The 14886-nt window shown below is 41.0% G+C and overlaps 2 protein-coding genes across 4 annotated transcripts; both read right to left on the bottom strand.

Annotated features, from left to right (window-relative positions):
* Nucleotides 1-440: 440 nt before the first annotated feature.
* Nucleotides 441-5771, bottom strand: f7l (coagulation factor VII, like). Its single transcript, XM_030750102.1, has 8 exons — nt 5638-5771; nt 4265-4428; nt 4010-4034; nt 3759-3872; nt 3532-3672; nt 3103-3191; nt 1846-1966; nt 441-1455 (listed from the first exon to the last, which is right to left on the bottom strand). Exons 1-8 carry the CDS (start codon nt 5726-5728, stop codon nt 908-910), a joined length of 1293 nt encoding a protein of 430 aa, XP_030605962.1. The 5' UTR covers nt 5729-5771; the 3' UTR covers nt 441-907.
* Nucleotides 5772-6435: 664 nt separating this feature from the next.
* LOC115794520 (uncharacterized) lies at nt 6436-14812 on the bottom strand. 3 transcript variants are annotated; one of them, XM_030750082.1, is made up of 9 exons: nt 14604-14812; nt 12981-13194; nt 11548-11670; nt 11213-11445; nt 10996-11133; nt 10731-10918; nt 10035-10114; nt 9853-9936; nt 6436-6884 (listed from the first exon to the last, which is right to left on the bottom strand). In XM_030750082.1, the coding sequence occupies exons 1-9, from the start codon at nt 14622-14624 to the stop codon at nt 6685-6687; spliced, it is 1281 nt and encodes a 426-aa protein (XP_030605942.1). In that variant the 5' UTR covers nt 14625-14812; the 3' UTR covers nt 6436-6684. The 3 variants fall into 3 exon arrangements, with proteins under 3 accessions (XP_030605942.1, XP_030605936.1, XP_030605949.1); XM_030750076.1 differs by having other exon boundaries at nt 14499-14607; XM_030750089.1 differs by lacking the exon at nt 14604-14812 and adding an exon at nt 14489-14577.
* Nucleotides 14813-14886: the final 74 nt, after the last annotated feature.

The following is a 14886-nucleotide window of genomic DNA, read 5'->3' as shown; positions in this document are numbered from 1 at the left end:
AGAAAGCAGAAGAGACACAGCTTTCTAAAGTGTTTCCATCAGAATGACAAAACAAAACAAGCAACAACAAAAAAAGCAACAGCTGTTCTGAATATTCATTCACCGTGGCGCAAGTGAAAAAAAGTCTGGAGATCAAAGTTGATGGTTAGCAAACTAAAAAAAAAAAGAAGAAGAAAAGAGGTGAAGACATTCATTTGTTTGTACGCATGGTCTGAGGGACCTCTAAATCTGTTCCTACAGTAAAAACAAATTCAGGTACAAAAATATTGACAAATTCCTGATTTTTTGTATCAAATGTTCGTACATATGATCTTACGCAGAGATTTGTGTGTCACCACTGTTAGTAAATAAGGGCCATTGAACCCAAGCACAGCAGCAAATCTAGCACAAATGGCTGGAAAAAAAAGTGAGTGAGGTGCATGAAAAAAGAAGAAAAACACTGAACTTCATATTTATTGTTAAAAAAAAATCACATTCATGTTCTGCAGGTTTTATGTTTGTCATTTCTACAGAAAACTACAAAGTTTCCAGCAGATGAATTTATGTACTTGACAAACACTTTGGTTTTTGGTGGTTTTGCAGAACTCTGGATTTTGTTCAGCACCAACATTTAACTTTATTATAAGAGTCTCATCTGTGTGGGGTCTCATCAGACGTGATGTAGGAGAGTCAGAAACCTTCTGAGAAACCTACTGAAACCAAAAATCTGCCGTTGTACCTGCTTCATGACATTACAACAGGTAAATGTACGAAGGTATGGAAGTTAAAACTATTTGAGTACAACAACATCTGAAAATGAATATTCGCTTCATAAATTATTTGTCTCCTTGACAATGATTACTGATCTAACATGTCTAACACAGCATTTTTTTACTCTGATGTATTCATGAACCATCTAGAATCAATTTTATCTGGTTGCCATGATGTTCTCAATCCACTCCAGGAAGTTGGTGACTTTGGTGTAGACACCATACATGCTTTCTTGGGCGCACCCTTTGCCCCAGCTCACCACGCCCGTCAAGAACCAGGTTTTCTTGTAGCGTGTCACCAGTGGGCCGCCGCTGTCGCCCTCACAGGCGTCCTGACCGCCACTCTTCACACCAGCACATATCATGTTCTTGGTGATGTTGAGCCCAGTGTGGAGGCGGCACTCCTGAAGCGGGACCCTCGGCAGCACCAGGCGCTGCAGGAATCTTGCGGTGGAGCCGAACTCTGCCAGGCGGCCCCAACCGGACACAGTGGAGTGGCGGATGGTTGCCAGTGTCCGGGTGAAGGTGCTGTTGCGGGCAGGAAGGCAGATGGGCACCACGTGGCGGCCCAGTTTTACTGGGCGGTAAAGCTTCAACAAAGCCAGGTCACCGTCGGAGCTGGTCTTGTTGTAGCTGGGGTGGATCAGGACTTTGAGCACCCGCTGCCGCTGCTCTGTCTTCTCGTTCTCTATTAGGTCATGTTCACCTTGAAAGGGAAAGCACTTTTAAATGTTGCACTGACTTTGGAGCAGGAACCAAAGGAAGCAAGCAGAAATAAACTGGAATGATAATGAAGTTGATTTAAACCTCATAATATCCAGTACGTCACCAGAAACCCATTTACAGTCAGGGGTGCTTCAGCCACATGTTACACAGACTAAATTTCAGAAACTAGAAAAGGGTACCATTCAAATTAAATAAAATGTTGTCCATTTGGATGCTTCAAACAGGATAAAAGTCTTTAAAGAAGCATTGGTTGCTAATCGTAACCTTAAGATGGGTCAGTGTTGACCTGGTTATGAGATTATGTTATGATATTGAAGAAAATAAAACACAATCTAGAAGCCCAAATGTATCAGTCTTTTAATTGTCTTACCAACAATGACATGGAACACGGTGCTAGGTTTGAGGTAAACGCAGTGAGCTGCAGTTAAAATCCACTGATCTGATAAGACGATGGCGCCACAGATGAAGGCACTGTTTTCAGTCAGAAGAGCCTGAATAAAGAGATGATCAATAATGAATAGAAACAGGAGGATCAGACTTCCTGATTCCAACTGAGAGTCATCAGGAATAAAAGCTGAAAATGCCAGCAGGTCTTCATGTTCCCATCAGAGAACATTCAGGGTTTGTTTTACAAATTTATGTTAGCAAAATTAAACATAGCATTAGTTTATGCAGACCTCAAAATCAAGCTCAGCTTTCAATCCTAGCATATTACTGAGAAAAAGTTGCTTCAGCCTGCCCACAGTAGCAGTTGCCTCTGGGGGCTGCTGTACAACACACCTCCACCCCAGCTACTGTGACTGAATCACTGTCATATCTGCTCTGAGCTGCACTGCCTCTGTCTTTTCATGTACATGGAAGTATTGCAGTAGTGCCAAGTGAAACGACACTAGTCGAATTGAGTGGACACCATTTAAAATTAGTGTTAATCCCAATTAATTGGTGAGCAGCTTTTCATTACATATAAATATACCGTTCTGTGCAAAAGTCTCACATTACGTTTCTTTGTTTTTTGTCTGGCCTATGGAAAATAGTTGCAGTGATTTATTGGCGCCAAGATGATCCCACACTGCTTCAGCAATGTTGCAGTCCGGGCTCTGGGGAGGCCAATCCATGACTGATTCATTGTGTGTTTTTCTATCCAAGCACACTGGCAGTGTGATTGGGAACATTGTGGTGCTGAAAAATGAAATTATTGCCAGTCGGGTGTTTTCCAGATTACATGGACAAGGTCTCCAACACCACTGTCTGAAATGTAGCCCCAAACCACAGCAGAGGCTCCACTATGTTTACAGAAGCTACAGATACTCATTGTTCATATCATCCATACATTACTGATGATGAACCAGAATTTTAACATTTGGATTCATCCCTCCATCAGAACTGTTGCCACAGATTTTCAGTCCAGTTCTTGTGTAATCTGGCACGGCTTAACAAACACAAAAACCATTCTGCTGGAAATGGTCGGGCACAAGGACTGGACTGAAAATGGGTGAAAGCCCAGAGAACCATTGCTCAAGATCATTTAAGAAAAAAAAGACTTCTACACATTTCTCCACATTTGTTCTAGTGGAACATTTTGTATTTTACCTGATTTTACCAGAGAAAAAACTCTTCAAAGACATACCTGCCATGGACAGTGTCCTTTGGGGCAGATCTTCCCGTTAACAACCCTGGGTGCAAAAATTATCTGAGGTCTTCCACAGACAACACCAGCTGGACCGGAGAAAAAACAAAAATCAACCTTTTGCATCTGACACATCATAATTAGCCACTTGTTCAAGGAAACACAGGGATTTAAATGACTGAAAATGTGTGACAGCTGAGGCTTTTAAAAGCAGTTTTATGAGTGTTAATTGGTGGCATTAAGAAGTCACACCAGGATGTCCTCCTCTTGAGGAGAAGACATCCTGCAGTGCTTGCCTTTGATCCAAGAAATTTTTTATTTGGTCCACAAAAATTTTATAAGATTTTTAGATCCTGAGAAATGAGTGCGGAGTGTAAATGTGTTTTATGGTTTTCCGCTGTAGGTCATAAGTGTGTTTCTAGCTCAGACCTTCGGGGATGCAGGTGCTGTTGTCCTGATCGAGTTTGTATCCCCGAGCACAAAAACACATGTGAGAACGATCCAGAAGATCTCTGCAGAAATGTTCGCATCCTCCATTTCTGTGGCGACAGCTGCGTGAGTTTGAGCGCACTGCCAAGGCACAAAGATGGCAGAAACTTCCTCAGCAACCACGGGAAACATCAGCACAAACATTTCACCTGTTTGGGGCTCCTTACCTTTGTCACAGTTGTGTCCATGGAAACCTGAAGGACATTTGCAGACGTAGGTGTCGATGTGTCGAGTGCAGGTCGCTCCATTCTTACAGGGAGACGACAAACATTTGTCTACAGCTGCAAACAGGAAGTAGCAAAAACTTTACAGATGTTTGCAGAACTCAGCGGTTTATGGTTATAAGTATCTAAAATAATCTGGCACCAGTTTTTTTAAAGGTAGAAACGTTGGAAATGTTCGAGCTTAGACTGAGTACCTGTGTAGCTCCTCCAGAAGTTCTCCTGAGTAAACATATTAACCAAAGTCAGTGACAGAAAAAAATATATAAATCAAGTAAGAACCATCAAATTCTGCCTCAGCTAGGGCAGCGTATCCATTCCCATACGAGCACCTTGATTTGGCTTGATAACAAAATTTGGTATTAAGCCATTTTTCAGTATTTTTATCTAAGCTACTTGGTAAGTGTCATATAAGTATGAAAGCTGGTAGCAGACCAATTATTGAAACTCACCAGCTGTTGCGGGAGGGCAAAAATCTCCCTGGCCTCCTCGTAGGAACATTTTTCCTCATTACACTCTCGCTCCAGATTGCCTTGCCACAGCTCTTCCAGCAGCTGGTTCGCCCGACGAGTGCGATGGAGGAAACGGTTGGCCCCAGTTTTGTCCAGAACCACTCCTTATTTATGTAAAAATAAAAAGAGAACAGCATAAAGAATCAACCTCCATTTGTTCAGTGTAGCCAGCAGAAAATGGACAGCAAATAAAATAAGCCGGGATATTATACTTAATATATTGTGAAAACATTTTACTAAAATAAAAATGAGAAAAATACGTATTATCTTTAACAATTAATACAATTAAAAAAACAGAATATATATACATATATATATATATGTATATATATATATATATATATATATATATATATATATGTATATATATATATATATATATATATATATATATATATATATATATATATATATATATATATATATATATATATATATATATATATATATATATATATATATATACATACATACCATTTACATTTTTAATTTTAGTAATTTACCTGTTAACACATGATTAGGGGCCTAATTGTCTTTTTTAATACTTAAATAAAAACTAGAGAAAAATTACAGATTATAAATTTTATTTACAATATAACCTTTATCACAAATCCTGCATTTTAACAAGCCGACACAAAACATAGAATTTAGAGATTTTTATTTAAATATTCTATTTTTTGTAAATTTGTAAATTTTTTAAAGTAATTCCTTTTTCCCACTGGAAAATCTGTAAACACTCAGATACTTAAACATATTTCCACATAGATATTGCCTATAGATCAGTAATCGATAATGCCTTGTTTGCATATTTAAATATACATTATTTTAAACTATCTTAAAGTTTTATGGTTTTGTGGTACTTTTTTTAACCCACACAAAAGTATGCAATATTATAATGTAATATAATTGTATAATATGCATTCATCACTTACATTCACCAAAATTTCCAGTTTCATTCTAACTATATTGTGAAGTTTGTTATATTAAACATTTTTATCAGTGTTCAGATTTTTCTTCTTGAAATGAATGTTAGAACATATTTAAACCAATAACACCTTATTTGCACATTTAGGCATAAAATAATATAAAACTTGTAATACAGAAAATAACAATAATAATGTTTCCACCATATTTGACTGTAATATTTAACATTCATTTTCATACTTCATTTAAACCCAACATGCTAGCGTAGCCTCTGGTGTTGTTTTGAGCGGCTCAGAGCTGTGAGTGGCTCTCTGCCGTCCCGAACAGGGAAAAGGTGCCGAAGATAACGAGAAAAAGAACATTCAAGAAAGAGAAGACGCAAAACTGACCTCCAGGGATCCCAGTGCATGCTGGGATAGAAGCAATGATGAGCGGCAGTAAGACGAGGAGACGCTTCGTGCCTCTGCTAATGGACTCCATGTTTGTTCTGAACTGATCAGAGGATCAAAGGTTGGGAACAAACACACAACAAGCCAGGCCCCACTAACCACCCCAACAGTACAAACAGCAGGCTCGCCCCCTTCACTGGTTTCAGGCTTAGAAGGTGTCAGAAACTTCTACATCTGCACTGGATGTGCTGCTAAAAAATGATAAAAAAGGAGGGTTAAAATATTGACTTTATGGAGTCTGAGAAAGGGAGAAACTTCTTATGTTTTACTAACATCTGGAACTGCAAATTTAGAGCACACTTTATAGATATATCACCCACTGGTTTGGGAAGTCCTGTTATGAAGACATGGCATTACCCAATGAGCACACCCTGGTTAATCTGTCAGTAGAATTAACCACACAGCAGCCACATTATTGGTCAGATAAGTGCATTAAAAACACAACAAAAGGCTCAAACAACACAAACATGGCCGAGAGGTCCAGTTCAGGGCTGAGGTGAAGTTTGGCCAACAGCCATCAGCTACAGCCACCTGTGTCGCCATCCAAGAGGCCACACCCCTAATAATCCAAACTTTAAACAGGTGAATTATAATAATATTAATTAATAAAACTACTTACTGCCAATTCTAAACCCTTTATAAAGCTCATTGCTTGGGGATGAAATTTTAAAAAGTGCTGCTGGTTGCTATATGAGTCAGTAAATACATTATATTCATTTATGAAATGAAACGTCACAGTCACTGAATCCACTGAGTTTATTTTCCATGTGAGCAAAAACATACGTTGATTTAAAGGCTGCAGGTGAAATGACAGCAAGGCAAAAATAATAGATATATAACTTAAACCAGTTCAATGTTTCATGTTCCTTAAAAGTTTCCAGGTTTTATTCCATAGTACAAAAAATAAAAGGCACACAATAAGGAGTTTTATCCATTAAAAACAAAAAGTATGAATGTGGAGTCATTGTGTTTGTAAACAGGAAGTAGTCACAATGCTGTCTGAGTACAGTTGCTGCTGCAGTTCTTCTTCACTCCTCCAGGGGGATCGGTCTTCTTCAGGATGGCGGGGATGAACTCCTGGGCGTCTCTCAGCTCGTCCTTCCACTCCTGTGGAATGCCTCTTCCTGTGTAGGAGCCTCCGGCCCCCAGCAGGGCCCCGAGCGCCGCCCCACGGTTACAGTTCTCACCTGAAGTCAGACACGAGCAAACTGAACGTAAGAACAATCACAGTAGCAGTTTATGGACCAGCGCTGAGGAGAGCTCAAGTCAAGTCAAGTCAAGTCAAGTTTATTTATAAAGCACATTTAAAACAACGACGTTGACCAAAGTGCTGTACAAGATCTGTAACCCCAAGGACTATACTAAATAAAAATAAAAATATATAAATAAATAAATAAAATCATAAAATAAAAATAAATAAATAAAAACATTAAGAACAATAAATAACATAAGAAAATTAAAAATTAAAACGTTTAAAACAAGTACCATAAAATACCATAAAACAATCATCTAAAAGGAGGTAGCACTGCAGCCAAATGCCAAGGAAAAGAAATGTGTTTTTAATAGAGATTTAAATGTGTGTATCGTCTGAGCTGTGCGGATATGGAGAGGTAGATCGTTCCATAGCTTTGGTGCTGCTGCTGCTGCAAAAGCTCGATCACCTCTCTGTTTTAGTCTAGTTTTAGGCCTCTGTAAGAGCAGCTGGTTCGATGACCTCAGAGCTCTTACAGGGGTGTGACAGTGAAGCAGCTCAGACAGATACAAAGGTGCCAGTCCGTTTAAGGCTTTAAAAGTAAGCAATAAAATCTTAAAATCGATTCTAAAACGGACAGGGAGCCAGTGAAGGGATGACAGGACTGGGGTAATGTGTTCATGCTTTTTTAAACCGGTTAAAAGACGAGCTGCCGCATTCTGGACTACCTGCAGGCGGCGCACAGATGATTGATCTATGCCAAAGTACAGAGAATTACAGTAGTCCAGGCGGGAAGTAATAAAAGCATGAATAACTTTTTCCAGGTCCTGCTGTGGGAGATAAGGTTTTACCTTGGCAATGACTCTGAGTTGGTAAAAACTGATTTTGGTAACAGCACTTACTTGCTTCTCCATTTTAAAACTACTATCTAAAATGACACCCAGATTTTTCACAGCATCACGACAGCGAGGAGCCAAATGACTCGGAGTGCCAGAGGAGTAGCTTGAGGGGTCAAATTTACCAACGCATATGACCTCGGTTTTGCTTTCATTAAGATTTAGGAAATTGTTTCTCATCCAGGACTTGATGTCACTTAGACAGTTCAGCAGGGGTTCCCATGGATCTCTGCTGTTCAGTTTGATGGGCATATACACCTGGATGTCGTCAGCAAAACAGTGGAAACAAATATTATGTTTCCTAAAAATCGACCCTAGAGGCAACATATACAATGAGAAAAGAATTGGGCCCAGAATGGACCCCTGAGGCACTCCACAAGAAAGCTTTGCTGTGGTAGAAAAACAGTTTCCTAGATGGACAGAGAAACTTCTATCAGTAAGATAAGATCTGAACCAAGTCAGAACCGTGCCTTTAATGCCAATTTCATGTTCTAGGCGGGATAGAAGGATCTCGTGGTCCACAGTGTCAAAGGCAGCTGACAGATCTAGAAGTACTAAAACTGCAGGACTACCAGAGTCCACAGTTAAAAGCAGATCGTTAAAAACTCTTAAAAGAGCCATCTCTGTGCTGTGACGCATTCTAAAACCTGACTGAAACTTTTCCCACATTCCATGTTCACTTAAAAATGCTTGAAGTTGCTTAAAAACAACTTTTTCAAGAACCTTGGATAAAAATGGTAATTTAGAAATTGGTCTGTAATTTGAAAGAACATCAGGGTCAAGGTTCTTCTTCTTGATTAGAAGCTGTACAACTGCATGTTTAAAGGCAGCTGGAACACAACCAGATGCAAGCGCACTGTTAATCAGAGCGAGGATAGTTGGTCCCACTGAATCAAAAGCCTCTTTAAAAAGGCGAGACGGAACACAGTCTGTGGGAGAGTTTACAGGTCTCATATTTTGAATCACCTCCTTTAGTGTGGAGAGTGTGACAGGCTCAAACTGCTCAAAGACAGCTCTGCTGGGAGGAGGTGCAGATGAGTCTGTTTCAGCCTGAGGTGATGAAGGCCTGAGGGCAGAAATTTTTTCCACAAAAAATTTCTTAAAGTTTTCGCACAGTGCAGGACAGACCTTCGCTTGGTTCACATTACAGCGAGGATCAGCGAGTGAATTAAAAACACTAAAAAGAAAATGAGGCCTGTGACTGTTACTTGAAACAATGTTAGAGAAATAAGCAGACTTTGCATATTTTACTGCTTTCTGGTATTTCAATAAACAGTTACGCAGGATCTCTAAGGAGACATGGAGCTTATCCTTTTTCCACCTTCTCTCAGCGCGTCTGCACTCACGTCTGAGAGCGCGGGTTGTCTCATCCAGCCAGGGCTGAGAGGAAGGTTTGGTGTGTTTGGTTGTAAAAGGGGCATGAGTAATGGGATCAGTAAAGCTGCTAAAATGTTGCAATATAAAACTGGGGTCCATCTATCCAGCCTTCCATCCATTTTCTTCCACTTAACTGGGACCAGGTCACGAGGGCAGAAGCCTAAGCAGAGAAAACCAGATCCACCTCTCTCCAACCACCTCTTCCAGTTTATCCAGGGGACCACCGAGGCGTTCCCAGGTCAGCCAAGAGATATGATCTTGGGTCTACTCCAGGACCTCCTCCCAACAGGACATGCCCGGAACACCTCACCCAGGAAGCATCCTAATCCGAGCCAACTCAACCAACTCCTTTCAATGTGGAGGAGTAGCGGCTCTACTCTGAGCCCCTCCCAAATGACTGCACTCCTCACCCTATCTCTAAGGGACATTTATTAAAAATTCTTTTAGTCTTTGTACTCGTACTTCTCTGCATTTCAGAGGAAAATGTTGCAGGCTACTTTTTAATCCATCCAATACATTTCTGAGAGCTAAGTTACACTTGGTTGATTAACTGAACACTGACGATCTAGCTCCAACTCTTCTCTAAAAGACACTTCTGTAGTAATTTTTGACCGGCAGACCTTCAGTCTCACCTGAGCAAAGATTAAACCAACAAGAACCTGACCGCAAACCAGCAGGTCTGAATTTTACCTCCACAGTTGGTGTTTGCCAGGATTCCTCCTTTGGGGTCATCATGAAACTCGTAGGCCAGGTAGAACATGCTGGACAAAGCTCCTGTTGGTGCCACACATGCAGGTAAAATCAGCATTTAAACACCATTATTTTTAGGTTTTATACATCAGTGAAGTAAATGAACGCGATCGGGCTCTGACCTTTGGTGTAGCAGGCCAGACCGAGGTAGTTGACGGCGCTCTGATGCACCTTGAGTCTCTCCTCAGAGGACACAGGAAACCTAAAACATTACAGATAACCTTTACACACAGACATTGCTTCCAAACTCAGCTTTTAATCTGAAAATCCTGCAGCAAGCTTTGGATAGTTGACTAAGGGTGATTAATAAAAATCAAATATCAAGTATTAAATATTCAAAAAAAAAAATCCAAAAGAAAGAACTGCTCGACGCTGCACAGAGATTTCCCAGCAAATCAGCAATTACATTACAGGGGCTAAAAAAGAACAGCCCTCCCTTTCCTGTAAAGGCCTTAATGTGAAACTTCAACAGAAAGTGTTGAATTTCACTGATAGAGAATTAAAACAAGTTTTATTTTTTAAAGCCTTTTCTATTCTGAAAGACTTTTACTTTTAAATACATACAGGAAGTGGTCTCTGGCAGCCAAACTGAAAATCAAGAAAATGTTTTAATAAGAAAAACTGTTAAAAATCAAAAGCTGCTAAGACATTTCAAAATAAAAGCTTTCCAAAGGCCCAAAGAAGGCAACAGCACTTTGGTCAGGGATTGCTGATTTAAAGGGCTTTATAAATAAAATTGGCTTGCCAATAAATGTATAAACTAGGCTTTTATTCTGAAGCCTCTAATGGAAGAGTCAGATCTACTTCCAGTAACTGACTTGGCGGCTTTGCGGCTGAAGTTCTGGCAGGCGTCCCAGGCATCCAGCCTCCTCAGAGCGTGCTCAGCCTGCTTGCGGACACTGGCCCCGCCCAGCACGGCGTGCAGCGCCCGGCTGTAGATCGACACGTACTCTGGCACCTTCGGGTGAGGATGGGTGAGCTTCACGAACTCCACTGCTGCTGAAACCTGAGGACAGAAAAGGGTAACAGTCACACACTCTTGTCTGAGACTGTTTATAATCTTACTAATTTGTGTTCACTGACAGCTTGCTCCTCATTGGCTGAGGCAGACAGCAGGATGAAGGGTAGGATCATGGGAAGGCAGCCGATGGCATCCAGCTGGCTGTCAGGGAACGGGGAGCTCATTTTCATCCTGGAGCGTTCCTCTGCAAACTTCAGGACCTGGAAAACAGCGAGTAAATCAGGGAAAGCCGCCAGATTTGGCATTTTATAGCAGCTGGATCTGCCACCTTTGTCCTACCTCACACGGTAAGGTTGGTTTGCTTTCCTGCCAGTCTGCAAAGAAAGAGCGGTGGAAGGATTCAGCGTAGGTGTCCTTGTGTGAGCCGGGTGTGGTCAGGAACTGGATGTAGTCCGACAGAACGGCAGCACGAGCGTCTGGCTGAGAGAGGTTCGCAAAACCTCTGGACACGAGCGTCTGAGCTGCTCGGAGGGAGCAGAGGACGTTCAGCGTGTTGTCACCAGCCTGAAGACCTTGATGACCACAGAGGAAGAACACAGATGTGAAAAACAAGGAACAACCACCAAGAGAATGAAAAATAGTGAACTGTAGCGTGATGCGCTGGATGGCAGTACCTCGGTGATAGTGGACCGATCCACCTGAGGACTTCCACAAGTCCAGCTTATCATGGAGGATGACACTGCCGACCACATCGGGCCGCTTTGCGCCAGACACCCAGGTGGTGCGACCGCTGCCGGCTGCAAAACGACAAACAGAGAGGTTCAAAAGAGCAAAATGAATCAGGATGGAATTCCCCAAGGTTGCATTCTCGGCCCCCTTCTGTTTGTGGATCTCAACAGCAGTTCACCTGATCCACTTCATATTTGGCAGGCATGTTTCTCCGGACCCGAGTAAGTGCAGTGCCGAATCTGAGGTCATTTGAATAAGCAGTTCTCAGCTGTAGGCTAAAAGGTGTTCTTGTATAAGTATTTCACCCACAGTGAGTGCCACTTCGCCAACATCAGCAACAGAGGGAAGTTTCTGCTTTGTAAATTAAAGCGAGACTCCTTTAAATCTAAAACGTCTTTTTTAGATTTAACTTTTACTACTTACCTAATTTTTTAAATTTTAACTTTGCACAGGAGTCTGTGCAGACTCACTCACTTTGGGAGTCGGCCTCAGGTGGCCATTAGAGGAACTGCAGATTTTGGTATCCTTAAGCCCCCTCCCTTCAAATTCAACTATCACAATTAACTGCCAAACTGTAATCTAAACCACTAATTTTTAAATCAGCATTTTAAACCTCAAGCAGACCTTTGAAAGTTTGTGAAGAAAATTTTCATATAGTAAACAGGTCATTACTGTCATTAATAAGACAATTTAAAACAAAACAAAAGAAAAAAGAAAAATCAGGCAATGAAAAAACAAGTGGAGCAGTTGTAAGGAACAATACAGCAAAAATATTGTTACATTTTCTTTGACTTTACTATATACTAAAAGTTATATTTATATGATGTAAATAATTTAATTGGCAAATAAAAGATAAACAAAGTCTCCATGGAAAAAATAAATGGTGTTAAATAAAAAAAAGGAAATCAGCCTTAATTTTAATATTTAGTGTTTTTAGGATTCTCTGTTCTTTAAATGATACATTTGTGAGATATTTAACTGATTAGTGTATTAATGTATAAATTAATACTTTTTCCAGTTTTGTACTTTAATAATGAGATTTTTACATTTTTCAATGGTTGTAGGGACTCGTCTTCCAGAAATCATGAAAACTCACCATTTGCAGATTTCCCTGCACTAAATCCTGCCTGTCTGACTTTAAGGGTATCATAATTTATGAAACGGACAGCGTGGTTTATTCAGTAAGACCTGAAACCATAAACTCATCAGGAAAGTATTTACTGAGCTCAGATATCAGGGGAGCAGTAGGGTCATTTTCCTCATAGGCTTCTATACAATCAGACTTCTCAGAGGAGTCGCCCCCTGCTGGTCATTGGTAAGAATGCCCGTTTAAGGCTCCTCTCCTCTGACTTCATAATGAGTGTCCAGGTCTTCTCACCTGTGTTGGAGAGGGTGAGGATGCTGGACGGGTGACGGTCTGCGGGCGAGTTGAAGCCTGATATCCAGCCGCTGAAGTCCTTCCTGATGTCACTGATGTCGTAGTACCAGTGGACCGGCATGGACATGGAGTCCGCCGCGCACATCGCCCAGAAGGCCTCGCTCACCGACCGCCGTGTCGCAGACATCTTGGCTAAGGGGAGAGGACCTGTGACCTTAATGTGAGGAGAGTTTACGGTCACTGTAACCATATCTGATGAACATGAAGCAGGAATGTGTATTTTTCACTGTTATCCAAGCAAAAAATGAGTCAATGTGTGTATCAGTGTTATTAATGGTTAAAGCCTTTGGCACTGATCTTATACGCCGTCCAAATAAAAAAAGGGACAAACAAAATAAAACCAAAGGGAATATTTTTGGATCTGAATATTAATTATGGTTTCATTTAAAAACCCAGGATCTAGATTTTACTGCCTTTCTTGTTTGTATTCACTCTCCGGCTCTTTGCCTGCCAGGAATAATCTGTGCACAAATGGCGCCATCTCCTGGTGCTTTTGTCCTTTACACTTTAATCCAGTTTGAAGACTTCGGGAGAACATTATTTCCACCCACATGGTGACTTGTTGCTCTTTGTGGTGATTTATTTTACGTTTTCTGACCCTTGTAGACTTCCTGGTTGTCTTCTGCCTCTCTGTGGGCATTCTTGTCTGCCTTTCTGGTGGAACAGCACTAAAACCAACCACGTGGCTCCTTGTGATTAGTTTGCTCCCTGATGAGGTCTTTAAGATTAAAAGTCATGAGAACAGAGGCATTTTAATGGCTGTCTGTCAAAAATCCATTTCTTATTCCTGACAGTTGGGCTCTACCAGTAGGAATTTGGATGGATCGATCCCCAAGTCCTACAGTCAGCATACCAGAGTATCCTGGGATAAGACACTGAAGACTGGAAGTGCTGTTTGAAGACGTGTGTGACTGAAATGAAACTTGTAGTAGAAAACCCTCCGAGTGCTCGACTGAGTGCAAAGGTGCTATGAAAGTACCAGCTGGTGTAATGTACACAAGCAAAACAAATGCAGACAAACTCTGTGTGATTTGCTGGTTTATTTTATCCACATCAAGTGCAGCGCATGCTGCCCCCAAACCCGCCCACCTACCTGCACAACAAAGGTCTCCGGAGCACCGGTGGGTCCCCCAGAACCCAGAAAAACCAACAATAAACTAAACAATGTGAACTAAACCAGCACAACAAAAACAAGCCAAAAGAAATTCAGTAATAACTCACAAAATCAACAAACGTCAAACATGTTCTAATAATTAAACAGCAAATTAATAAACATATACTGCATAATTGTAATAGATTAGAAATAGCTGCTGTGGTTAATCCTTTATACTAATTTAAATTTTTATAGGATAAATGAGGTAAAATATTTGTCTTTTCTTCCCTAATAATCTGACTAAAATGACGGTAATAACGCGTTATTATGCGATGACAGGTGAAACTCGACACACCTGTCCTTACCTGTCGGTACGGCACAGCCAGATGCGCGCTGCCTCTAATCGGATTGAACAGGCTGTGCATGTTCGTGTGTTTAATGGTTCGGTAAAGAAAGAAGAAGCGGCTCACCTCAGCGCTCTTTGCTCCCATTGATCCTCACTCGGAACTTGCATAAGTTGCTATCGCATCGTTACAAAACTGAACAGGAAGTGAAGATTTTTTAAAAAAAAAAAGAGAGGTTCATGATTTAAACCCAGCTGCAGTGCGTTTCCTCTGACATGTCATATAAAAGTGATTCATTTTATTTTATTGTTGGGGCACCAACACGCTTTCGGAGAGTTTGGGATCTGTTTATATTGACATTTTGTAACGCGTTCCTCGGTACGGAGGCCGGCGGAGGTCAATCCAGGAA

This window comes from Archocentrus centrarchus, chromosome 2, assembly GCF_007364275.1.
Source record: "Archocentrus centrarchus isolate MPI-CPG fArcCen1 chromosome 2, fArcCen1, whole genome shotgun sequence".
In the NCBI taxonomy this organism is placed as follows: domain Eukaryota; kingdom Metazoa; phylum Chordata; class Actinopteri; order Cichliformes; family Cichlidae; genus Archocentrus; species Archocentrus centrarchus.
Note: the sequence above shows the minus strand (reverse complement) of the source record. Positions and strands in the feature narration are given on the sequence as shown.